The following is a 27,496-nucleotide window of genomic DNA, read 5'->3' as shown; positions in this document are numbered from 1 at the left end:
AAGAAGAAGACAAAGAGGAGACAACAATGAAAATAACAGTGATTGATGAATTAAACCAGGGGGAAAATATATTAAGAGAGTTGGAAGATATGTTTGAAAGGGAGATAGGGAGAGGGAGAGCCTTGGTAGTACAGGGGTTTAAGGCACCCTGTTATTAAGCTTATTAAGACCAGCTGCCTGCAATTACTGCAGGGTTCGAATCTCGCCAAGGCTCAAGGTTGACTCAGCCTTCCATCCTTTCTAAGGTAGGTGAAATGAGGACCCAGTTTGTGGGGGCAATAAGGTGACTTTGTATAAATATACAAAAGGATGAAGGCTATTGCTGAGCACATTGTAAGCCGCCCTGAGTCTTCGGAGAAGGGCGGCATATAAATCAAATTAAAAAAAAAAAAAAAGATAGGGGCTTGGGCAGAAATTTTGGAAACTAGGCAGTGGAAGAGGGTAGAGATGGGAGAAATACCTAGGCTGAATAGTCAAGATACAGATGCAGACAGATAAAGATCCAAAAGAGGAATTTGGGAGGCAAATTAAAAAAAAAACATACCAATTAATGTATTGAAGCAGGCAAGAGACGATGGATAGGTGATTTCTCTCTTTTGTTATTCTGATTTGCTTTTCCTTTTCTCTCTTTTTTTTAGGTAGATGACATGATTAGAAGTTAGGTAGGATAAAAGAAAACGTTTTTTAGTAAAGGGTGACATGATTAAAAGTTAGAATAAGTGATAGAAATAAGAGAAGGGAATATTAGTGTATACACCTTTATATAATAAAATAAAAGTAATAAGAGAAAGCATGGAATAATTGAATAATGACAGATTGCAATTTAATATGATTGTGTATCATTATTAGAAATATATACTGTAAGTTGATTGAATGTAATAACTATGATTTTACTAGTTTTATTTGTATTAGAATGTATGACACCCAGGTGCCACACTGTTCACGCACTGATTTGATATGTTTGTGAAAAATAAAAAATTTAAAAGTTTTACACCCATGCCATAGGAGGACTCTAACAAGCTCGGGAATTCACACCAAAACTTTGATGTCGATTGCATTCCCTGATCTGAGATTATATGTTTCGGAATGCCATGCAACCAATACAATAGCAATAGTTAACAATATATTTGCTGTAGAAATAGTATATCAGAGATCAGCAATCCCCAACATTTCCAGCTTGGTGGCCCGGCTGGGGGGAGAGAAGGGGTGGTTATGTTTGAGTGACAGGTATACACAAACACGCACAGTTCCATCTGCATGAGTGGCAGGCATGCGAATGGAACTTCACACTCACATGAACTTGTCTGAAGCTCATGCAAGTGGAGTTGCACACTCATGCTCATCCACTACCTGTGCGGCCCAGTTCTGAATGGACTGAGGCCCAGGGCTTGGGAACCAAGAATATAGATGGACATCAGTATATAGCATAATAACAGTATCATATAACTCCATTTGCATGAGAGGTGGACGAGTGCGTGCATATGTTGCCCAATTTATGCACCCGCCACTTAACGCAAATGGAGCTGCACACACTTGTGCGTGTCAGGTTTCGATGTCATCTCAAATAAATTGCATTTCCAAACAAATAATCTTTGCTGAATCTTCCATTTATTGAGTACAACAATCTGTTCCTGACTCCGTTGTAGCCAACACTAACCCTCTGACCCCAAACCCTTCCCTTTCCTTTCCCCAATTCTCAGCGTCTCATTGGCCATCTTCCAAGTCAGTCTCCCCATCTCCTGACTTCAACTCACAGGAATGTCCCCCCTCCCATCCCATCTCCTAGGGGATATTATCTACAGAGAAAATAAGTAGGTGAAAAGTCAAGCCTCTTCTTCTTCTCTTTATGGCAGCACTAGAATGCTGACAGTGCGCACCTGCCACTCACACAAAGCCATCCCCTCTTCCTCCACCCCTCCGGGCCACTAAGCCGGAAGGGATGGGGACCACTATAAATATACTGAAAACAAGGGCCTGGTGGCTCAGCAGACTAAAAGCATTGTGATTAACACCAGCTGTCTGCAATTATTGTAAGTTCGAATCTCACCAGGCTCAAGGTTGACTCAGCCTTCCATCCTTTCTAAGGTAGGTAAAATGAGGACCCAGTTTGTGGGGCCAATAAGCTGACTTTGTATAAATATACAAAAGTATGAAGGCTATTGCTTAACGCATTGTAAGCCGCCCTGAGTCTCCGGACAAGGGCGGCATATAAATCAAATTAAAAAAAAGAAAGAAAAGAAACGAAAGAAAACAGAGAAAGAACTTGCACATTGTATGTTTCTCTTTTGTACCTTGGATATTTTTTTCAAAATAAAATATCCCCACAACCCTTATGGGGAGACAGAAAACTTAAACTGTCTAGAATCCAGTATGATTTGAAATGAATCCATTTGTGGAAGCAGCCGACTCACACATCCGCCTCTCACACCAAAAAGAGCTTTCAGTGGAGCTAGGCACGTGCATGCTTACCCATTACTTCTGCAACCCAAACAGGCCACGGCCCGGGTGTCGCACACCCCTGGTTTAAAAAGAACCCATGACAAATTGGTGGCAGTAGTGAGATCGGTTCGGACTCAAGAGGCTCATTAAGTTAGTACTGGGTATGAAAACAAATCTAAGCTGCTAAAGGAACAGAATTTAGCTCTCACAAACTGCAAGACTTTGCAAACAACAGCCAACAATCTGGATGCAGAAATCAGACCTCTCACTTGAGCCTTTCTCAGACAAGCAAGGATGGAAAAGGTAGAATCACAAAACACATTTTTAATATCTGTCTCACTTGGCAACATAAATTTTGGGCTCAATTGCAGTCATACGCCAAGGACTATTTGGATTTCTATTGAAGGTTTTCCCACACTTCCTTTATTAATATGGTTTCTCCCATGTGTGGATGCTTCTATGGCAAGTAAAAGTGCTACTCCTTGCAAGAGCTCTTTCCTCACTCCATGAATTCATATGGTTTTTCCTCCCGTATGGATCCTTTTATGGGAAATGAGATCACAACTCTTTCTAAAGCCCTCGCCACATTGCAAACATTTATATGACTTCTCTTCTGTGTGACTCCTCTTATGGAAATTAAGACCATTACTACGAGTAAAACTCTTTCCACACTCCATGCATTGATACGGTTTCTCTCCTGTATGGATCCTTTTATGGGAGGCAAGAGAAGAATTCCATACAAAGCCCTTTCCACACTCCACACATTTATATGGCTTCTCTCCTGTGTGGTTGCTCTTGTGGGCATTAAGATGACTGCTGTAAGGAAAGGTCTTTCCGCATTCCATGCATTTATAAGGTCTTTCTCCTGTGTGGATCCTCTTGTGGCGATTAAGAGTACTCCTACATCTAAAACTCTTTCCACACTCCATGCATTGATATGGCTTCTCTCCTGTGTGGACCATCTTATGGCCATTAAGATGACTGCTACAAGTAAAGCTCTTTCCACACTCCATGCATTTATAAGGTCTTTCTCCTGTGTGATTCCTTCGATGAATTATAAGAGAGTAATTATCACAGAAGCTCTTTCCACACTCCATGCAGGTAAATCGTTTCTCTTCTGAATGTGTCTTTTTATGAAAAAAGAGATGACTGGATTTATTAAATGTCTTTCCACATTCCATGGATTTATATGGTCTTTCTGCCTTATCGATCACTGTATGGTTAGGAAGCCAACTGACCCGAGGAAGACTTTTATTAATTCCACTTTGTGATTGCTTTGTTTCATCACTCTTCGGTTGCATCTGATCTACAAATTTCCTTTCCCCCCCTTTCGAATAGATCGCTTGGCTTTCCTCCTTGTAATTCTTTTTCTGTTGCCCATTAAAGCCTTGAAAAAAAAGAGAGAAAGCTGTAGCAAGAATAGAGGAACAAGCAAACTTTTCTTCCGAAATTTAGCCAAAGAATCATTAAAATATTTCAGCTGTTTTGTTGACAAACATGAAGAGTCCAAACTAAGATTATAGCAATGACCAAGTGTCTCCCTAATGATCCTCATATAATAGGATTGGATCACAACCCTGAACTAATCGTTGACCTGGGATAATTCCAGAGGTGGGATTCAGCTGGTTCGGACCAGTTCGGGCGTACCAGTTGTTAATTTTCTGTGCAGTTTGGCGAACCGGCTGATCATACAACTGGCTGGCTCCATCCCACCCCGCCCAGCCCCTCCTTATCTTGCCTTGGCCTCTCACCAGTCACAGCCAGGGCCCAGCTTCTCTCTGGCTGCTCTCTGGTTTCTTGCCCAGGTCCAGCCTTAGATCTGCAGCACCGCCTTGGCCCGGACCCCTGGATGTGCACACAGGAGATTGCGAGTGCACAGGGCCTGGTGTCCCTGGGAACTGCTTGCTGAGTGCTGCCCTTCACCGAGGATGCCACGCGCTTGGAGCCTCCTGTGTGTACACCAGGGGGCGGGGCCAAGGCGGCAACCTGGATCTAAGACCGGCCGCAAGTGGCACCGGTGCCTCCATGCCCCACTTGCTGGTCTTTCCCTGGGACCGCCGTCTGGGAAAACCACATCCCTATCTGTGCATGGAGGAAGGAAGAGATAGGAAGAAGAGGGCATGGGATCCAGGGGACTTCTGCCTGCCAGCACTAGGAGATCGCATGGACTCTGGGGGGGACGTGGAAGGTGAACGGCGGTGGCATGCGGTTTCTGGCATTGCGAAGGTGGGGGAACAGAACTGCCCTTTTGGCATCAGGCATGGAGAGAACGGAGGGGAGGGTGACTAAAAGGGAAGCTCCGCAGGTTTTTATTTTTTAAAAAAAAATGGGCAGAGCAGGGGTGAAATCTGTGGGCGTGGCATGGTGGGGGAATAATGTGACTGGGTGGGCGTGGCCAATTTTTAAAAAACTTTTAAACTTCGGCTAAGAGGTTGTAAAAAAAATGTTTTCAAAAGGCTCTGAGGATCCAAGCTGAGTTCCCTGATCGGCAGAGGCTTTTTTAAAAAGCCTCTGCCGATCAGGGAACTCAGCTGGGATCGTCAGAGCATTTAAAAGAAAACAAGGTTTTTTTTCTTTTAAACGGCTTTGATGAGCTGTGCAATTATCAGAGACTTTTTTTTTTTACTTTTAAAAGCATTTTTTCATCGGAAGAAGTTGTAGAAAAAATGCTTTTAAAAGTAAAAAAAGAGCCTCTGATGATTGTGCGGCTCAGCTGGGCATGGGGGGGGGGGGGATTTTTGCTACTGGTTCTCCAAACCACCCGCCTCCATCGCTACCAGATCGGGCGAGCCGGTCCGAACCGGGAGCATTTCACCCCTGGGGCAGAGGCTTCCCATTTTGATCCCCTTCCCCTGTTGTTGCCTCTGTGCCTGATGGACTTCTGAGTGACTCTCAGATCACCTCTCCAGCCCATGTGTGTGTGTGTGTGTGTGTATGTGCATGCACACGTGCGTGCATGCCTAAGGTCTCCCCCTTTGCAGCTCAATGTTGTGACAATGGGGAGGAAAACATCGGGAGAGGCTGCTGCGGGCTGAGAAAAACAAACATTGCAAAAAAAGTGTTTTTGTTAGTTTGCACTTTTCGGCCTACCATCACAGAAGTTTCTCTGAGTGTGTGTGTGTGTGTGTGTGTGTGTGTGTGTGTATGTGGGGGGGTAGAGGGAGGTGTCTCACTCATTGCAGCCTGCAAGCTCATTGTAGGCTGCAAGCTAATGAAAGCTCTTTTTTTGCAATGTTTGTTTTTCTTAACACACACACACCCTCCCAGCCCAGACTCTACCGACTTTTCCTCTCCAATGTCACAGTGCTGGGGCGGCAAGGGGCACACACATGCACACAAACATACATGAGTCTGGGAGATGTGAGTTAAAAACCACGCTGAAGCAACAATGGGGGAAGGGTTCGAAATGGGAAGAGGGAAGCAAAAAGAAGAAAAGGGAACAAAGGAGGGAGAGAGGGAGGGAGGGAGGGAGGGAGGGAGGGAGGGAGGGAGGGAGGGAGGGAGGGAGGAAGGAAGGAAGGAAGGAAGGAAGGAAGGAAGGAAGGAAGGAAGGAAGGAAGGAAGGAAGGAGGATTATAATGAGGGAGTCAGATTCTGAGGGAAGCACTTGGACACCAGCAGCCCTGCTGCCCTTTCGCCATCCCCTTGTCCCCTTCTCCTGACCTCTCCTGGAGGTCTCCCATCCTATTGCTGAGGATGCTTTGGTTACAAAGCTGGGTCTCCTCGCATGGAGAGGGAGTGGGTCTCCCTCTGACCCACACACTTTGCCCTCCTGCATACACCATGAGCAACATGCCCAAGGAGAGTGAGCACAGCAGCAGCAACCTTGAGGTAAGCGCAGTCGGGCAGCGCCTCAGTGAAGCAGGGCTGAGCTGTGGGGTCCCAGTTGCCCAGGGAGCTTGATGGCCAGACTGGGCTGTCCAGGGGTCCTTTGCATGGCCTGAGAGGGACGGCGAGGCTCCTCTGGAGAATAAACATTTGGCTGTCACCCTGGTCTTGCCTTCCTCTGCTGGAGACAATGTACCTTTGAGACCGACTTCTGCCACCAGGAGCCTCCCACCGGCCAGTCCGCTCCCACAGAGAGGGTCTCCTCAGGGTGCCATTGGCCAAATTATGTCGGCTGGCGACACCCAGGGGGAGGGCCTTTTCTGTGGGAGCCCCAGCCCTTTGGAATGAACTGCCCCTGGAAATACGTAAGATCTCCGATCTCCGTGTATTTCGCTGTGCCCTCAAAACCATGTTGTTCCGCCAGGCTGGGCTATCAATGTAAAGATTTTAATTGGTGTTAAATATGGGATTTTAAATTTGGGGGTTTATAATTGAGCCAATTATTTAATAATTTTAATTGTTTTTCAATTTTGTTTGTCTTTGTGCTTTTAATCAGGCTGTACACCACCCTGAGTCCTTCGGGAGAAGGGCGGTATAGAAATAAAATTAATAAATAAATAATAAATAAAATGGATCCCCCCAGACCTGCCTGGACCACCATAGGCGCCCCCTGACATGAGCGATGTCGAGCTGGCCACACGCTGCCACCGCGACCATCTCCACTTTGGTCATGCCCACTCAGTCACATGCCCACTCGGCCACACCCACCCAGCCAGTCATTAGGGCAGAGAACCGGTTGTTAAATCCCACCACTGGATAATTCCATGGTGCCACAAACTCCCGAAGTATATTGGACACTGTATCATGCTGAGGCAGCAACATACCCAGCACCTCCAAACTTTTTTTTTTTTTTTTAATTTGATTTATATGCCGCCCTTCTCCGGAGACTCAGGGCGGCTTACAATGCGCTAAGCAATAGCCTTCATCCTTTTGTATATTTTATACGAAGTCAGCTTATTGCCCGCACAAACTGGGTCCTCAATTTACCTACCTTAGAAAGGATGGAAGGCTGAGTCAACCTTGAGCCTGGCGAGATTCGAACCTGCAATAATTGCAGGCAGCTGGTTTTAATAACAGGGTGCTTTAGACCACTGTACTACCAAGGCTCTTCAATAAACTTCAATAAAAGACTCATCTCCACTTGTCTGCAGAGCAGAATCTTTGAAAGTCAAGGGGAATTTCTGGATGGCAATACCTCCCCACCCTCAATTTAAGACTAATGCCAAACTCGGTACAGAAGTGGGCATATCTCTAAGAAGGGAAGAACCCTCTCAGGGCTCACCTGGTCTTGGTTATAACAGCTCAGAGCCACCAGGAATCCAGTAACCAGGTTCAGGAGGGAATACCGAATCCTGGTAGCCAGAAGCTTGCTCAGTACATCCAGCCTCTTCCTCAGAGTCTTCCTAATATCTTCTATGAAATGAGTATTTTGTATTTCATGAGCAGAAGTCTTTTTTTTTTTTAAACCAATTTCCTTTATATAAAAAGCCAGGCTATGCAGTTTGCCAATTTTTCTTTCAATAAATTTTCTTCTTCCATAAAGTCAGTTTGTTCAAAAGGTTTCTGACACCAGGCTACAATCTAGTACATTTACAGACATTTCTAAAATTTTGTTTTCACTTTGTCATTATTGGTTACCCAGTGTAGATTAATGAGAAAAAAATGAATTTCAACAACTGTAGAATCAGGCTACAGCATAACAAAATTGACAAAATGGAGTTTGAATACCTTCTGAATGCACTCTATATCTAGAATACAATAATAGAGTTGGAAGGGACCTTGGAGGTCTTCTAGTCCAACCCCCTGCTTAGGCAGGAAACCCTACACCACTTCAGACAAATGGTTATCCAACATCTTCTTAAAAACTTCCAGTGTTGGAGCGTTTACAACTTTTGGAGGCAAGTTGTTCCATTGATTAATTTTTCTAATTGTCAGGAAATTTCTCCTTAGTTCTAAGTTGCTTCTCTCCTTCATTAGTTTCCACCCATTGCTTCTTGTTCTATCATCAGGTGCTTTGGAGAATAGCTTGATTCCCTCTTCTTTGTGGCAGCCCCTGAGATATTGGGACACTGCTATCATGTCTCCCCAAGTCCTTCTTTTCATTAAACTAGACATACCCAGTTCCTGCAACAGTTCTTCATATGTTTTAGCCTCCAGTCTCCTAATCATCTTTGTTGCTCTTCTCTGCACTCTTTCTAGTCTTCACATCCCCACATCTCCTTCCTTTAATTTTTGTAAATAATAAAGGCAGTGGAAAAACCTGATATTCCTTCTTCCTGCTGTTTTCCCTATAACAACCCTGTGAAATGGGTTGAGCTGAGAGCATTTTGGCCTAAAGTCACCCAGCCAGCATTCATGCCTAAGGCAGAAGTAGTACTCGCAGTCACCCAGTTTCTAGCCTGGTATCTTAAACGACTTGATCAAACTGACTTTATGGAAGAAGAAAATGTATTGAAAGAAAAATTGGAAATCTGCATAACCTCCCTTATTACATAAAAGAAATTGTTCTTTTTAAAATAAAATGCTCTCTGCTCATAAAATACAAAATACTCATTTCAACTACTATAGGATCATGCTGCAGAGTAACAACATTGAAAAACTGAAGGGGGTCTGAATACTTTCTGAATGCACTGTAAATAAATGATCCCCCCCCCCGCAAGAAATAACATTTAAGCCCCTTCTCTACATTCTTGACCACAGAAAGGGATTCTTACCCAGAGAAAGGTGATTCCTGGAATTCTCCAGCATGACTTCTCTGTAGAGCTCCTTTTGGTCAGCATCCAGTTGGGACCACTCCTCCTCTGAGAAATACACAGCCACTTCCTCAAAAGACACAACACCCTGAACAAGAAAACAAGTTTCTTGTCAAGTTTTGTGGTCGTCTCGAATAAAATGCATTTCAAACAAAATCTTTGACGAAAAAACTCCTTTTTATTGAGCATGACATCGTAACCTGAGTCCAAACGAAGCCAACACTGACGTCCAGCCCCAAAACCCTCCCTTTCCGTTCCCCACTCCCCTGCACTCATTGGCCATTTTCCAAGTCATTCTACCCCTAATCTACTCCAACTCAAAGGAATTCCCCCCTCCCATCTCATCTCCTCGGAAACATTATCTCCAGGGAAAATAAGTACGTGAAAAGTCAGCCGTCCCTTTCCAGACGCCTTTGCTTCTCCTTCTTATGTTAGCACTAGAGTAAATGCAGGTTGAAGTGCTGACATTTCCCTATTAACAGATAATCCCAAGAATGGGATAATTTTCTTCCACCAATTCTAGGACCGAGATCACGTGAACAAAATGGGCATCCTCTGCAGAATTCAGAATGAGATCTCAACACTTTTGGCTGATGGCACAACTAAATCATGTTTGAATAAGATGAAAGTATTTGGAATGTCTTATGGTGTAACCAACTAAAATATTCTTGGTCAATGGATAGTTGGATCTTCAATCCACTACTTATCAGTGACTCCCTTTCTTCCTAAAATGGGCAGAGCAAAATACTGGCAAAACCCACCTGACATTTTTTCCAATGGCTCATTTTATCCACTGTGGAACCAACATACCCCAACTCCACACCTTCATGAAGGAGTTTTACAGATTAACAGAGTTGGAAGGGACCTTGTAAATCATCTAGTCCAACCCCACACCCCCACCCAAGCAGGAGACCCTACACCATTTCTGACAAATGGCATTCCAATCTCTTCTCGAAAATCTCAAGTGATGAAGCTCCCACAACTTCCGAAGGCAAGCTGTTCCATGGGTTGATTATTCTCACTGTCAGAAAATTTCTCCTTATTTCCAGGTTAAATCTCTCCTTGTTCAGTTTCCATCCATTATTCCTTGTCTGGCCTACAGGTACTTTAGAAAATAGCTGGACCCCTTCCTCTCTACTGGCAGCCCCTCAAATATTGGAAGACGGCTATCATGTCTTCTCTGGTCCTTCTCTTCACTAGACTAGCCATGCCCAGTTCCTGCAACCATTCTTCGTATGTTTTACTCTCCAGTCCCCTAATCATTATGGTTGCTTCTTCTCTGCACTCTTTCTAGAGTCTCAACATCTTTTCTATAGTGTGGTGACCAAAACTGGATGCAGTACTCTAGGTGTGGTCTTACTTAGGCTTTATAGAGTGGTATTAGTACCTCAGTATTCCAACTACATCATATCTGCCTTCATGTATTAGTAGTTCGAGTTTACCGTTTGCTCCCCAGACTTTGTGCATTTGTATATAGGCACTTGAGATTTTTATTCTCTGATGCTGGGTCTGCTTCCTATGTATCCTATTTGGTGTTTGAGTCAGTCTTCCTTCCCATCCCTCTTTACTTCATTATTTGACTTGCTTTCTAGGGGTTTCTGCTTGGAATTAGGTCCTGGAAATCCTAAAGATTGGTCACTCTCCCCCCTCAATTTTAGTTTAAAGCTCTCCTGATAAGTTGAGCCATTCGTTTTCCGAAAATATCCTTCCCAATCTTTGTGAGGTGCAACCCATCCCTTACCAGACATCATGGAGATAGTACAGACCATGGTCCAGGAATCCAAAGGTTTTTTGGCGACACCAACCCTTTAGCCAGTGGTTCACTTCTAGAATCCTTTATTCTCTTACCAGATGTTGTCCTTTCATTGGCAGTACAGATGAAAAAAATACTCGTGCACCTAAGTCCCTGACTTTCTTGCCTAGCTGCTCTTAATCATTCAATATTGTTTTCAAGTCCTTTTTTGTGTCATTCGTCCCTACGTGTAGTAATAGAAAGGGGTAGTAGTCTGTGGGTTTTATTATTTTGGTTAGCTTCTCAGCCACATCTTTGATTTTAGCTCCAGGGAGACAACATACCTCTCTGGATAGACTGTCTGGTCTACAGACGGCAGGTTCTGTTCCCTTGAAAATTGAATCTCCTATCACTAGCATTTGCCTTTTTTTTCTCCTTGGGAGGTTTGGGGTGTTTTTCTATCTGTCACAGAAGCATTTGATGGTGTTACTTTTTTAGGGACATTTGATGGTGCTTCTTTTCTACATGTCTGCATGTTTTCTTCTAGTGAGAGTCCATGACATCGATTGCTTAGTACCAGTGGGGCTGCATCAGAATGGGTTAGTTTAGACAGCTGTTTTGTACTAGGTTTGTGGTTTTTTTTATGAGTGACATGTTTCCATCTGTCGTCTTCTTCCTCTACGGGGTCAATTATTTTAGAAGTTGTTTGATCATTATTATGTTCACTTTGAGCATATTCTTTTTGCAAGGTTTCGGGTTTCTCATTTTGTGGGTTGAGTTTCAGAGTGGTTTAGAGTTTCCTCTAGACCCTTTACTTTTTCTTCTAGTAACTTGATTAGTTTACATTTGGTACATATAGTGGTGGGTTTCTACCGGTTCGGGCGAACCAATAGTGGCAGTGGTGGGAGGCTCCGCCCACCCACCCGGATGTCATCACAGATGCTCTGTGCACGAGCGCTCAGAGTTCTGAACCGGTAACAAAGGTAAGTAGAACCCACTACTGGGTACATATACAGTTTGGGTATTCTATGGGCATGTGTATACATGGAACATGTTCTGCAGATCACAATAGTATCAGTTTCTTCTTCCATGAGTGGATTTAAAAAAATTAAAAGTGGATGTGTAGTTACCACAGTAGTTACTACAGATTTTTAAAGGGAAAAATGTCCAATTTGGAATATATATATTCTAACAGATCATTTAAGTTTCAAATTAGGGGCGGAAAGTTTAGCTAAAAGTTTAAGGTTCTAGCAATTAGGAGAATGTCTAATTTAAGGATTGAAAGTTCCATAGTTCAGAATTGTCTAGTTTAAAAATTTGAAGTTCTAGCAGATCATTTAGATTGGGCAATTTAAAATTTTTTAGTGTTGATTGGGCTTAAGTGAGAGTTGAAAAAGCTTGTAGTAGGACTCAATATGTCTAAGATTGTCAATCACCAGGTCACGGTTGTCCCAAAGATGCTTTTCAAAAGGCAGAAAAGGATATATTTTTTGTAATGGTGTGTGAGAATAACCCTGGGGGACAGGAGGAGGAGCCCCGATGCTGACAACAGTCTGGGCAATTAAATCTGATAGTGAAGCAGGCAAGGTGGAGAAAGCGACACATAAAGGATCCCCTCAGGAAGGGAGAATGTTCAAGGATCTGATATCAAATTTATATTGCTTAGAAATAGCAATTTTATGCATTGAACTCTAGAACAAAATAAAACCCATCCAAGATTTATGGACCTTTTCCGATCTTATTTCTCCTTACCTGAAGTAGCGGTTCAGCTAATCCTTCAGCTCCAGCACAAAGAGGTGATTCTAAAAACGGCAAGGATAGCTTTCTACTCTCTATGAGAAAGAGAAAAATAGTGGAAGCAGATTTGTTAAAGAGAGAAACTTCAACAAAGTGGAGCGAAAGAATCAACTAAATGTTGAAATTTCACCTCACATAGAAAGAGCCTTTCTTACCTTGCGTAGCGTTTTGACTTTGATCTTTCTGGAAGTTCTCCCTGAAGAGCAGCTCTTGAGAAGATCTGAATGAATCTTTCCCCCTCTTAGGATACTCAGTCACAGCTTCCAAGGATTTCTGGACATGATGTGATATGAGAAACAAAGGAAGAGCACAGAGATGGAAATGAATTATCATACTACATCTTCTAACTAGCAGATCCCAATGTCCATTGCTGAAAGAATTGCCCCAAATACATCCTCTGGAAGAATAGAACAGATGCCCTTAGGAATTAATAATCCCAGAAAATTCTGCCAGAAAGAAATTGACAACTTCAGAGAGATCCTCTTTAGAGCTGCCATGATTCCATTCTCCCACCTGCAACTCTTCCTGCATGTTTTCCTCCTCCTGAGTCAGCAAGAAGCCTTCAGCCAGGGACACCGCCTGGGAACTGGTCTCTGCTCCACACTCCCGCACCCATCTTGCCATCTCTGGGGGAAGGACAGCCAGCAATTGTTCCAGGAGCACCAGGTCCAGCATCTGAGCCTTGGTGTGTTTTTCTGGTTGCAGCCACTGACAGCAAAGGTAGTGAAGCTGAGTGCAAACATCTCGCGGACGGCTCCCCTCCTGAAACTGCACTTTTGTGAAGTGACAGCATTGGACCTCTGAAGTGTTGGATGCCTCTTCGTGGCTCTTCTGCCCAGGACTTGCCCCATTCTTCCCACAGCTCCAAGGCTGAGCAGCTGGAGGGCCTTTTCTAACTTCTGCATCTGCTGGGTGTTGTCCCTCCATCTTCTCTCTGGTCTCTAATAAAGCTCCAAAATGCACCCATGGATCTCCACAGGTCTTTCCGTTCACAAGAGGTCTGGCCAAATTTTCCAAGGCCATTCAGCTCTCTTCCCAGACAAGATTTTTAAGATTCCTGAAGAACCAGAAAATATTTCCACCTTACATACCTGAAATGGAAAACAAATAATTCAGGGTGTTTATTAGGGTAATTAATTGAACTACTGAGCATCCTTATCAAGAGAGGAAATTGAAGGGAAGGGTAGGGGGAAGGAAAAATTTTTAAAAAGAAAATTGGATGAACCTACCAATGTCTGGAGGGGGGGGGAGGAATCTTATTAATTAGTTTAATCTCTCTACATATGGGGAAAATTGCAGAGGATGTCAGCCTATCAAAATATTGGAAAAAAACATCTAAATATATTTTTGATTTCTAATTCCTAGTTTTTATTAACATTTAATTTTTATTTTTATGTCTTCTGTATTTATTATTATAAATTAGGCAGCAATTATACACAATGCTCAGTCTTACTATTTCTCCCACATCAGCCCTGTGAAGTAGATTGGGCTGCTCGATGAGATGGGTTTAAGGCTTTCGTGCCAAAGGTTGGACTAGAAAGTTAATCTCTTGGTTTCAAGCCTTGTGCTTTCGTCACTGAACCAAATGGCTCTCTACGGCTAACTATAATTTTATTTAATATAATTTAATAGACAGTTTAATATCATTTCTATGGCTGCATAGGTAAGAAGAACGATTTGCACAATCCAAATCATAAATGTCCCAGGTCACAAACAGCAATTGACATGAGAGGGCGCTGTAAATCCACTTAATAACTAAATAAACAAACAATGGGTTTAGAAAGGCCAAGCTTGACAAAAACACTGGCCTAATCCGGGGCATAGTGACAATGATGCACCTCCCTCCCTTCAACATCTTCCTTTTTTACCTGCTGGCACAGCCAGCTGGTGACACTGGGGAAAGGCAGGAAAGCAGGAAACAAGAGCTCCAGTCCTTACACACCTTGCACCCAACTCCTTGCACACTCAGTTGCAATCGGCCTAAGAAGAGAGGGGAAACCCCTTCTGAAAAAGGAGCCACGAAATATGCAGGAAACTGTGCAGGAGTCAAGACTGACTTGGAGGCACAAATCTTTGCAAAGACCACCTCTCGTTCTCTCCCTCCCATACAGAGGTTTTCCCATCCAAATGGGGGTGTGTGGGGTGTAAATGGCTCCCTCTTTTCTGAGACCCCGATTTTTTTTCCCCCTGGGGGCAATGCGAAGGATCCAAAGGTTTCCTTTCTCCCCTCCCCGGCCCGTGCATGCACAGGGGCGGCAGGGGAACATGGGACCAGTGGCTCTACCCCCCCCACCCCAATCCCACCACTCCAACCCTAATAAGGTTTTGCAGGTCTGCATGAGAGCCTCCAGCGCGGGAGAAAAGCCCCCACCGACTGAACCCCGACTCGTATCTGGATCTCCAAGTCCAAGACTTCCCTGCAGCCTCTTCCCTTGCCTGAAAGGCTCACCCGGGCACTGGAGAAAGAGCGGAGAAGCTTTCAAGCCTTTGCTGGAAAATGCCTAGGGAAGCACGAATCTCTCTTGACTTGGGAAAGAGGCCGGCGCATGCTCAGTTCTCTTGTAAGACGGGGGGGGGGCGGGAGGGAGCAGCGCCGCTCTTCCAGGGAGCCCCCTAGAGGATCTTCTGCGCATTGCATGATGACCCTGCAAGGGCTCAGGACGTCATGTTCCATACGTATCTGGGTTGATGGGCATTAAACTTGAAGGAAAGGTTCCCTCTAAGGTTGCCTATCTAGAAAGGAAGTGGCCTCTCCAGCAAGCATCAGTTTCTAGATTTTCCCCATTCCTAAGGGTTCTGTAAGGGGCGTGCATAAGAGCACCAGCCGTCCCTGTCCGAATGTTTCCTCTATTTGTATCTATTTCATGTATCCAATCTAGGTTTATACTTATGACCTAATATGTTCTTGACAAATAAAATAAAATAAAAAAAATTGCGAAAGTCTCTTGTGGAGACTCAAAAATCCCTTTCCTGAAGAGCAGTTTTTATTCTAGAAAGGAAACAGTCTCTCGGGCAAGCATCAGTTTGTAGATTTTCCCTCTTTTTAATCTCTTAAAAACCGTCTGTGATCTTGTGAAGATTGAGAAAAATCTCTTGTGGAGACTCAAAAATCCCTTTCCTGAAGAGCAGCTTCTCTGAAGGGTCTCCAGGGATTCCCAGGAGGCGGCGTCAGAAATGAGCAAAATCCTGTCAGAAATGGCAGGGTGGTCAAAAGACAAGGGAGGAAAGTCTCTCTATGAAACCCAGCCTGTGTCTTGTGGCGGATGGCGAACTCAGCCTTGAAGTGAGGGGAGATCAGGGGGCTGGCAGAGACACAGGGGGGAAAGCGACAGGTTGAGGAAAATTGAGATTTGTATTGATTTTTCTTTTTCAATTATTAAATGTGCCTTTTCAAATTCATGCCTCTAGGTAGCCAAGGAGGATTGGAAACACCAAGAAGCAGCCTGTAATAATGAAAATACAGGTAGACCTCAATTTACAACAGTTCATTTAGTGACCATTCAAACTTACAATGGCACTGAAAAAAGTGAGTTATGACCATTTTTCACACTTATTACCATTACAGCATCACCATGATCATGTGATCAAAATTTAAATGCTTGGCAACTACTCATATTTATGAGGGTCGCAGCGTCCCAGAGTTACGTGAGCCCCTTTCGTAACCTTCTAACAAGGAAAGTCAATGGGGAAGTCAGAGTCACTTAACAACCGTGTTACTATTTTAACAACTGCAGCGATTCACTTAACAATTGTGGCAAGAAAGAGCGTAAAATGAGGCAAAACTCACTTAACAAATTTCTCACTTAGCAACATAAAATTTTTGGCTCAATTGTCATCATAAGTAAAGGACTACCAGTAGTACTGAAGAGAAGATTCTGATGAAAAAGAGGCATCAAAAGAAAAGTTCCAAAATGGAAAGTTCAAACTTGTGTGGACCTTTTAAATTTTTTACCTCAAAATAAGATGCCATGATGGAGAAATGAAGACTGTATAAAGTATAAAGTCTGATATGCGATTGTATATGGAATTAAAAAGTATGAAAATGAAGGAAAATACTGGAAAATTAAATATAAAGCTCCAATACCACAAGACAATAAAAAGACGTGAATAGTTTTATTTGTGTGTTGAGTAGGAAATATGCCTCAGAAAATATGAGTAGGAACTTGAAGACCTTTGGTGCTAAATAATATACTTCTTTTTCTAGCCAACAGTAATGAAGATTTCACCGGTTTGAAAAGATTACTCTGGATTTGGAGGTGGGATTGCAAGAAAAAAGGAAATTTAGCTACAATAAGTGAACGAAAGTGTTGGAAGAAAAATCCGGTCTGGTTCCAAGTCGGGAGAAAGACGCCGGAAATAAAATGGAGGCTGGCTGAAGGAAAGGTCACTGTTTATTTGGATGCCAGAAATTTCAGTGACAGCCGAATGTTTCTGGGGTGGATGAAAAAATGGGGTTGAGATAGGTGGGTTAGGGTTATACGTTCTTTGGGGCTTTGTGATTGAGATGCCTGTTCCTGTGTAAGAATGTGTCCTTTACTATCCCAAATGTGCTTTTTCAAGGGGCAACTGGACTTTCTGTTTTTTCTTTGAAGACATTTCGCTTCTCATCCAAGAAGCTTTTTCAGCTCTGACTGGATGGTGGGGAATGGAAGGATTTATACTCCTTGCAGACAGCTGGTCATTTGCATTCTTTTAGCTAGCTGCTAGTCATTAAGGATATCTGAAGGTTTATCTGTATCATCAGGGTCACCTGAGTGGTGCAAGGGGTGTAGAGCCTTCTTGGAACTGTTGAAAGTTCCAATCCCCACCATCCAATCAGAGCTGAAGAAGCTTCTTGGATGAAAAGAATTTCTTGGTGAAATTCAACCAGTTTGGGCAAACCCGTAGGGACAATTTGAATCGGTTCGCCAAAGTGGTAAAAACCACCCCTGGCTGGCCCCGCCCATGCCTGCCTGCTCGCCGCTCACCCCTTCCATCCACTCACTCACCCCTTCAGGCCGCTCAACCCATTCAACGTTAAATGGAGGGAGAAAAGTTCGGATTCTCTCCACCACAGCATTCATTATGAGCCCTTCTGGTGCTCATACACACATTTTTTCCTACCGGGTTCTGTGGGCGTGGCTTGGTAGTAGTGGGGTCATGTGACCAAGTGGGCGTGGCTGTGAGTGACCCCCCCCCCAAGCCATGCCCACGGAACCAGTAGGGAAAAAATTTGAATGTCACTATTGATGAGAAGCTAAATGTCTTCAAAGAAAAAGTCCGGTTGCCTCTTGAAAAAGCACCTTTGGGACAACTATGACCTGGATGACTGAGAATCTCCATAGATGTGTCCTTTAATATTTTAATGGCTGCTGCCAGATTCCTATGGAGTCATGTAGGGGTCCTGTCTGGCTCTACAGACAAAAGGAGAAATGCAAATCTTAGGTGTTTGTCTAAGCTAATCTTGTCAGCTCTGGTTTGCCTTATTGTGTTGCTTATTTGGAGTCTCTTTGCTTATGAATAGATTGGCCCAGTCTTTCTGAATGGATACAAAATCTTCATGCCAAAAGACCAGCCTCTTCAAGCTTCTTTGTTGTTGTTGTTAATTGCGAATTCGTGTCCGACCCATCACAACCCCATGGACAATGTTCCTCCAGGCCTTGCTGTCCTCTACCATCCTCTGGAGTCCATTTAAGCTCACGCCTACTGCTTCAGTAACTCCATCCAGTCACCTCATTCTCTTCCGTCCACTTCTTCTTTTGCCCTCAATCTTTCCCAGCATTAGGTTCTTCTCCAGTGACTCCTTCCTTCTCATTAAGTGGCCAAAGTATTTCAGTTTCATCTTCAGGATCTGGCCTAAAGAGCAGTCAGGGTTGATCTCCTCTAGGACTGACTGGTTTGGTTGCCTTGCAGTCCAAGGGACTCGCAGGTGTCTTCTCCAGCACCATAGTTCAAAGGCCTCAATTCTTTGGTGCTCAGCCTTTGATATGGTCCAACTTTCTCAGCCATACATTGCAACTGGGAAAACCATGGCAAAAACGCACTTTTGTTGGCAGGGTTCAAGCTTCTGCTTGAGGCTATTTTCCTATGGCAAGAATACTGGGGCTGCTTTCTGCATTTAAGAACATGTTTCTCCTCTTCTCCTTTAGGGGAAATATAATATTTTGCCTATTTTAATATTCCCCAAAATATTTCATTCTCTGGGGATGTGGGCTTCCTACAAAAGGTGGAGGGAAAGTAGTGGTTAAGAAGCAATTTTAAAAGAATGGCAACTTCTCATTCCGGCTGCATTCTTTTCAGCCAATTTCTTTACATATCAAGGCTTCCTTCTAAGGACAACCTGCCAAACTGTTGTCAATCTGGTATTATGAAAAAAATTATGCTGTTTGATCCAGAATGATCAGTGAACAATATTTGAGTAAATAGCTTCAAAATAACCTGAACCTTTGAAAGCCTGAAGTATTGCCCCCCATAAATCCTTCCAGGCGTTTTCATCTATTTTTAACTTTTACAGAATTTAATCACATTTCATGAATAACCATTCCAGTGGTTTTTAATTAAGTTTATTTCAATCAAATTTAGTGTTTTCCCTAAACCTTGTCATCCCATAGAAAGGCAAAAAAAAAAATGCTTGAAAAAGGTTTTTTTTCAAAGATTTTTCCACACAGGATACATTGATATATGTATATGTGATGAGTTTCTCAAATAATAATAGGCCTTTGACCAAATCTTTTCCATGATTTGTAAGTATGTTGATAAAATAAATAGTGCCAAAGGAATTATGCAATTAAAAGGTAGAAAAGTCTGCAGCTGCATAACAGGCAAAGAAAGAAACTGAATAAACAATTGAACTTGATCTATCGGGCTGTTATTTATTACCAGTATTTATTTAATTTATATGCACACATCTTGCAGTTCAAGGCCACCTTAAAAGTGATCACGGATGTGTACTTTCAGACTTGCAGCATTCTATTAATAAATTAGCCTATTCAGTTGTTTCCTGTCTGGATAACCTTGGAGTCTGGATAACCTTAGAGGACTGACAGAATATTGTCGTCTTTTGTGTAAATGATTTCAGGTTGCCATGAGATTCCAAAACCCCCATGTAGGCTCCTCCAAACATAACCCAATGCTTGAAATTGATAATCAGCCCAAAAGTTCATTAACTACCGTGTTTCCCCAAAAGTAAGACACTGTCTTATATTTTTTTGAACCCCGAAATAAACGCTTGGCCTTATTTTCAGGGAGATCTTATTATTTTGGGGCACGTGGAGCAAGAGGGGGTTCCTCTTGCCGTCTTACCTGATTTCCAGCTCTGTCTCCGTAACCCTAATCAGAGGAAATGGCGGGGACCAGCTGCGCATGTGTTTAAATATTTTCGGGGAGGGCTTATTTTCAGGGAGGGCTTATTTTCGTGCATGCGCTCAAAAGCCCAATTGGGCTTATTATCAGGGGATGTCTTATTTTGAGGGAAACACGGTATATAACTAGAAAGAAATCATACCAACTGTACTTAATTAATTTAATCGAAGGCTACAGGTATATGTTCCAAAAAAATCCATTTTAGCTTTTGTCTGGGACAGGAAAACAGAACTTGGCACCTTCGCTGGAGAAAAACTTTGGCATGTGCATTTATAGGACTTTTCATCATTGTAGCTCCTTTTCAGAGCTCTTCCTCTGAGTCTTCTTCCTGTTCAATAACAGGCTGGACAGATCCCTGAAATGGCAATTAACACCCTTTATCTCCACTGATACTCACTTTTTAGTTCTAACCTTCTACTTAGCAAAAACCACAAGTAAGATTTAGGATACACCTTGTTCTGGGTTGAACTAGAAAGGCAATTTATGTATGAATATCTAAGAAGGTCTAGAGTTTATTTTGATTATTACTCAAGTGGTCCTTGTATGAGATTTTAGATAACTACAGGTAGTCTTTCACTTACAACAGTTTTGTTTAGTGAGTGTTTAAAGCTATACCACCACTGCAAAAAGTGACTTATGACTGTTTTTCACACTTACGACCATTACAGCATTCCTGATCATACTATGTCACCTGATCAAACTTCAGGTGCTTGGCAACTGACTCATATTTATGAGGGTTGCAGTGTCCCTGGGTCATGTGATCACCTTTTGACGAACAAAGCCAAGGGGAAAGCCAGATTCACTTAACAACAGCGTTACTAACTTGACAACTGAAGTGATTCACTTAACAAATGTGGCAAGTAGTGTCGTAAAATGGATCAAAATTTACTTAACAACTGTCTTGCTTAGCAACAGAAATTTCAATCGCAGTCATAAACCGAGGATTACCCTTATTGCTATTGAAGCTCTTCCCATACTTCCTCGGCTGATATGGCTTCCCCTGTGTGTGGATCCTTCTGTGGCAAGTAAGAGCGTTACTCCTTGCAAAGCTCTTCCCACACTCCATGCATTCATATGGTTTCTCCCCCGTGTGGATCCTTTTATGGGAAGTGAGATCACAGATCCAACGAAAGCCCTCTCCACACTCCACACATTGGTATCGCTTCTCTGTTGTATGGATCCTCTTGTGGGAATTAAGACTACTGCTAAAACTAAAGCTTCTTCCACACTCCTTGCATTCATATGGTTTCTCCCCCGTGTGGATCCTTTTATGGGAAGTAAGGTCACAATTCCACCGAAAGCCCTCTCCACAGTCCACACATTGATAGGGCTTCTCTCCTGTGTGGATCCTCTTGTGGGAGTTCAGGTAACTGCTATGAATAAAGGTCTTTCCACACTCCATGCATTTATATGGTTTCTCCCCTGTGTGGATTCTCTTATGGGAAGTAAGGTTACTGCTACAACTAAAGCTCTTTCCACACTCCATGCATTTATATGGTCTTTCTCCCGTGTGATTCCTTTCGTGACTTCTAAGAGAGTGATTATTACAGAGGGTCTTTCCACACTCCTTGCAAGTAAATTGTTTATCTTCCGAATGTGTCTTTTTATGGGAAATGAGGTGAGCAGATTTATTAAAGCTCTTTCCACACTCCGAGCATTTGTATGGTTTTTCTCCTGTATTAATGCCTGTATGGTTAGGAAGCCAACTGATCCGAGGAAAGCCTTTTATAATTCCATTTTGTGATTGGCTTGTCTCACTGTTCTGATCCGCAAACTTCCCTTTTACCTCTTTCGGATGCATTGCTTGGCCTTCCGCCTTGTAATTCTTATTCTCTTGCCGATTATAGCCTGGAAAAAGAAAAACGAAAACTGTAGCTAAAATAGGGTAATGATGAAAGATCAAATCTTTTCTTCTTAAATTTAGCCAAAGAATCATCAATATATTTTGGCTGCTTATTGGCAGATACGATCATACCAAACGAATACTTTACCAAATACCCATTTCTAAGTGGGCTCCTACAAATTCTGATTTATCAGGATTGGATGACATCACTACAAATGGAAGACAAATCCGTGATCTAATCTTTGAGCACCACTCTGTGTCAACCTGTTGATGACCTACCAGTAGGACAATTCCATGGTGCCATGAACTCCCAAAGTTTTGGACACTATATCATGTTGAGCAGCAACATTACCCACCACCTCCCCAACTTCAATAAAAAGTCTCACCTTCACTTGTCTGCAGACCAGAAACTCTGAAAGTCAACCTTCCTGGAAGGCAATAGCTCCCCACCCTCAACCTGGAATGATACCAAAGACAGTTCACAAATGGGCCCATTTCTGAGAAAGGAGTGTCCCTCTCAGGGCACATCTGGGTCTTGGTTATGAATGCTAGTCTGGTACTTCATCCATCTTCGGTTCATGGCTGTGGACAATCATACTATTTACCAGCTGACACTCAATAACATCTGCCTTCGAATAGCAGCTCAAGCTGAGTTACCAGGCTCAATATTAAGCCCTGGAAGGCAGGATCTTGCTCAAAGGCCACACCATCCCTACGTACAGCCTCTCCCTCAGATTCGAGCTAATATCTTCTATGGCAGGGAAATGAGTATAAGACGTACTTCCCCCCCCAAAAGAGGGTGAAAATTTGGGTGTGTCTTATACAACAAATGTAGCTCCGCCCACCTGCTGGCCCCCACCCTTTAGCCTCTGCCTCCCAGCAATTTACCTCCTTGCAGCAAGCAGCAAATGGCCCATTTCAGCTTCAGCACAACCTGATTATCATAAGCAGTTGATTGTCCATTGGATCAGCCTCCTGATTCTCAGCTGTTTCGGGCTGAAGGGATTGCCATTGCCTATTGCCACGCAGGCCTCTGGTGTTTGCTGCAAGGAGGAAAATTGTTGGGAGGCAGCTTTTTTTTTCTTGTGCTAAGGATGTGCTGAAAATGAAAATGAAACTAAAGCAGGCTGTTTGCTCTTTGCTGCAAGCAGGCAAATTGCTGAGAGGCAGAGGCAGATTTTTTTTTCCTTGTTTTCCTCTCCAAAAAAAGGTAGCGGCCTCTTATATTCCAGAGGGTTTTATACTCCAAAAAATACAGTATTTTTCATTTTATGAGCAGAAAGCATTTTGAAAGAAAGCCACTTCCTTTATGTAAAAAGGGAGCCTGTGCAGTTTTGCAGTTTTTCTTTCAATAAATTTCCTTCTTCCATAGAGAGCCATTTGGTCCAACGGTTAAGGCACTGAGGCTAGAAACTGAATGACTGTGAGTACCAGTTTTGCCTTAAGCGTGAATTCTGGCTGGGTGACTTTTGGCCTATCTTTGTTAGCCCAACCCATGTCACAGGATTGTTGTTGTGGTAGGAAAAACAGCAGAGGAAGGAGTATTAAGTATGTCTGCTGTCTTTTATTTACAAAAAATAATAAAGGCAGCATAGAAATAAGTGATTTGTCCCCAGAAATAATATTTAAGCCCCCCACCCCATGCCTTCTATAAATTTCTAAGCACAGTTATGGGTTCTTACCCAGAGAAGCCAGATTCCTGGAATTCTCCAGCATGACTTCCCCATGGAGAGCTTTTTGGGCAGGATCCAGCTGAGACCACTCCTCCTCAGAGAAATACACGGCCACTTCCTCCAAAGACACAAAATCCTGAACAAGGAAACAAGTTTCCCTATTAACAGATAATCCCAATAATAATTTGACAGTTTTCTTCCAATAATTCTAAAAAAGAGATCCAATGAACAAAATGGGCATCTTCTGCAGAATTCTGAATGATTTGATTGATTGATTGATTTTGATTTATTATCATATTTATATGCCGCCCTTCTCCCGTAGGACTCGGGGCGGCTCACAGAATAAAAGCAACGTAACAATAAAAATGCTAAAACAAGCCAATTTAAAATCCCCAGACAATTAAAACCTCGCAAGAGATCAGGGAATTTGCTGAAAAAGCCATGTCTTCAGGTCGGCGTGGAAAGTGCGGAGGTCAGGAGCCGTCCGGAGCCCAGTGTGTAACCCATTCCAGAGGGTCGGTGTGGCCACAGAGAACGCCCTCATCCTGGGGGCCGCCAGCCGACATTGTCTGGCCGACGGCACTCGGAGGAAGGCAGCCCTATGTGAGCGCACTGGACGGTGGGAGGCCGGTAGGAGGTGGTCCTGCAAGTACCTCAGAAATCTCAGAACTTTTGGCTCAAATTGAAGCACATTTGATCAAGTTGGAAGGACTTGGAATGCCTTTCAGTGAAGCCAATTAAAATAGTTTTCCTGGCCAACTGGCCTTACAACCACTACATATCAATGGCTCCAATTCTTCCTAGAGTGCGCAGAAGGAAACACAGAGAAAACCCATCTGACATTTTTTCCAATGGTTTATTTATCAATGGAGGGAACCAACTCTTCCTCCCCATCCACACCTCCATGAAGGTGTTGGGGGAGCTGGTAATGGTATGTGAGAATGACCCTGGAGACAGAAAGAGTATCTCCAGCCAAGATAACATCTGGTCAAGAAAATTTGGGCCTGAAGCAGGAGGGTGGAGAATGGACAGGTTCTTATCAGAAGGGACAGGTTAAGCAGAGTGTGAATTTTCAATGACCTGATCTAAAATTTGGGTTGCTTAGAAACAGCAATATTATACACTGGACACCAGAACAAAATGAAACCCAACCAAGATTCATGAATATTTATCAACGTTTGTCCTCCTACCTGAGGCAGAAATTCAAGCACTCTTACGGCTGTATCAGAAAGAGGAGGCGATTCTAAAAAAACCAAGGACAGCTTTCTATTCTCTGCGAGACAGAAAATGGTAAAAGCATGTTTGTTAAAAAGAGAAATTACAATCAAGAGGCCGGATGTCCAAACTCCACGTCACATGTAAGGTGCGTCTGTTACCTGGCCTTGTCTCCTGACTTTGATCTTTCTGGAAGCTCTCCCTGAACTGCAGCTCCTGAGAGAATTTGGATGAATCTTTCCCTTCCTTGGGATAATCATATACATCTTCCAAGGACTTCTGGAGGTGATGGGCCAGGAGAAGCAAGGAAAGAGGGAAAGAAATGAATTATCATACTGCATTCTCAATCTAGCAGAAGACCACAATGTCCAACGCTGAAGCTGGAAAGCAAGAACAGAACAATTGCCACAAATACATCCTCTGGAAAAAGAATGGAACAACAGCCTTTAGGAGGTCATAACTCCAGAAAACTCTGCCAGAGAGGAATTGACAAATTCAGAGAGATCCTCTTTAGATGTTCCACAATTACATTCTCACACCTGCAACTCTTCTTGTATGTTTTCCAACTCCTGGGTCAGCAGGAAGCCTTCGGCCAAGTCCACCGCCTGGGAACTGGTTTCTGCTCCACATTCCCGCACCCATTTCTCCACCATTGGGGGAAGGACAGCCAGGAACTGCTCCAGGAGCACCAGGTCCAGCATCTCAGCTTTTGTGTGTCTTTCCGGCTGAAGCCACTGACAACAAAGCCGGTGAAGCTGAGTGCAAACATCTCGGGGACTCCGCCCCTCCTGGAACTGCACTTTTCTGAAGTGACAGGATTTGACCTCTGAACTGTTGGCTTCATTGTTTTGGGTTTTTTGCCCAGGATTTGCCCCATTCTTTCCAAAGCTCCCAGGCTGAGAAGCTGTAGGACTTTTTCCAACTGCTGCATCTGCTGGGTGTTGTCCTTCCATCTTCTCTCTGGTCTCTAATCCAACTTCAAAATGGACTCATGGATCTCCACAGGACTTTGTATTCACAAGAAATCTCGACAAAACATCCAAGGCCTTCAGCTCTATTCCTTCACAAGATAGCTAAGCCTTCAGAGGAACCAGGAAAGATTTCCAACTAACAAATCTGAAATGGAAAAGAGATGGGAGATTCAATAGGGTGAGTAACATAACTACTGAGCATCCTCCTCCTCCTCCGAAAAAAGCCCACCTCAAAATAAGAAATTCTTATGAACCCTCAATGTCTCAGTAGAAGGCAGGAATCTTATTAGTAAGACTGACATCTATGTTTGAAGAAAATTCCAGTGAGCCCTTTTGTATCAGCTACTATCAAGGACTATTACATGAATATCTGATCCGTTTGGGGGTACACTGTCATAATTTTAAACTGTTTTTAATAGGGTTGCTGATTTTAATTTTATTTCATTGTGATTTGTATTGGAATTTGTCATTTTGTAAGCCGCCTTGAGTCCCCAGGGAGAAAGGCGGCATATAAATCGCAATAATAAATAAATATGTTAAAATATGTTTTGGATTTCTATTTCCTAATTATTTATTCACCTAATTTCAATAGCCGCTTATAAAATTTAACAACTATCTCAGCACAATCCAAATCAAAATGTCTGAAATCACAACCGCGATAGCAATTGGGATGAGAGCGGCTATCTAAATCGATTTAATAAGGAAAATAAATGAACATCTGAACTTCTCTAGAACATAAAGCTTTAAACTAACAGAACCCCGTTAACCTCCTGGCTCTAAACCCTGGGTGAACTCCAGAAGCCAGAATTAACAAACCACCATTCAATGCATATAGAACTTAATATCCCAATGAATAAAACCATCTATGTTTTAAGATGATGTTTCGATTCAGACACATCCTAGAAAGTCCCCCCCCCCCTTTTAGCCTAATCCCGTCTTTTTCAAAATTGTCCACTTGAAAACTTGTGGACTTAAAAACTGCAGGAACTTAACACTGCCCAAACTTAAAAACAAACACTGGCTTAATATGAATACACAGTGTGTGAACGATGCACCTCAACCACAAGCGCACCTCCTGTCCTCTCAAACATCTTCCTTCTTTACCTGCCGGCAGAGCCATTGGGGAAAGGTATTAAAGCAGGAAACCCGAGTTCCAGTCCTTGCACACGGAGTTGCAGCCTTGCGTGCAAAGCCAGCAGGAGGGACTCGGACCGCTCGCTTCCTCTGGTCTGGGAAAGTGGGGGGACAGGGAAACCCCTTCTGAAAACGGGGCCAAGAAATTTGCAGGAAATTTCTCAAAGGCTGATTTGAAGCCACGAATCTCCAAAGTCGACCTCTCCTCCTCTCCCCCATCCACGCAGGGTTTTTCCTCCCGCAACGAAACGGAGGCTAAATGGCTCCCACGTTTCTGGAGATCCTGGTTTGTTTTGTTTTTCCTCCCGGGGGGGGGGGTCACAATTTTTGCTTTCTACCCTATCTGGCCCGTGCATATCCAAGGGCGGCAGGGGATTCGGGGCTTCCCACTTTCCCCCGACCTCGAACATTATAAAGCTTTACGTGTCTCCCTGAAATCCTCCGCCGCGAGATAAAAGACCCACCACGCTCACTGGACCGAGTGGATCACGAGTGGATCGCCGTCTGCTAAAATCTTCCTTTAGAGGCTCCGGGGGGAAAAAAAGGCTCCGCGTAAGGCTCGCAGCGAGGTGCGGGAGGGGAGCAGAATCGGAAACTACAGGAAAGGCTGACGCTCTTCCAGCCTTTTCTGAAAAAAAAAAAAAAAAAGCCTAGGCTAAGCAGCACGCGTATCTCTTGAGCTTAGAGGGCCAGGCGCATGCTCAGTTCCC

General features: G+C 43.4%; 1 protein-coding gene across 1 annotated transcript; it reads right to left on the bottom strand.

Annotated features, from left to right (window-relative positions):
• Window positions 1-1,591: 1,591 nt before the first annotated feature.
• On the bottom strand, window positions 1,592-27,496 carry LOC117673398 (uncharacterized). The gene is made up of 11 exons (XM_087885251.1): window positions 27,251-27,496; window positions 25,221-25,797; window positions 24,843-24,960; window positions 24,657-24,739; window positions 23,476-23,602; window positions 20,851-21,798; window positions 13,123-13,634; window positions 12,765-12,882; window positions 12,565-12,644; window positions 9,042-9,168; window positions 1,592-3,826 (listed from the first exon to the last, which is right to left on the bottom strand). Exons 2-11 carry the CDS (start codon window positions 25,632-25,634, stop codon window positions 2,952-2,954), a joined length of 3,402 nt encoding a protein of 1,133 aa, XP_087741377.1. The 5' UTR covers window positions 25,635-25,797; window positions 27,251-27,496; the 3' UTR covers window positions 1,592-2,951.

The sequence above is a fragment of the Pantherophis guttatus genome, chromosome 2, assembly GCF_059756535.1.
Source record: "Pantherophis guttatus breed Tessera chromosome 2, ASM5975653v1, whole genome shotgun sequence".
Lineage (NCBI taxonomy): Eukaryota > Metazoa > Chordata > Lepidosauria > Squamata > Colubridae > Pantherophis > Pantherophis guttatus.
Note: the sequence above shows the minus strand (reverse complement) of the source record. Positions and strands in the feature narration are given on the sequence as shown.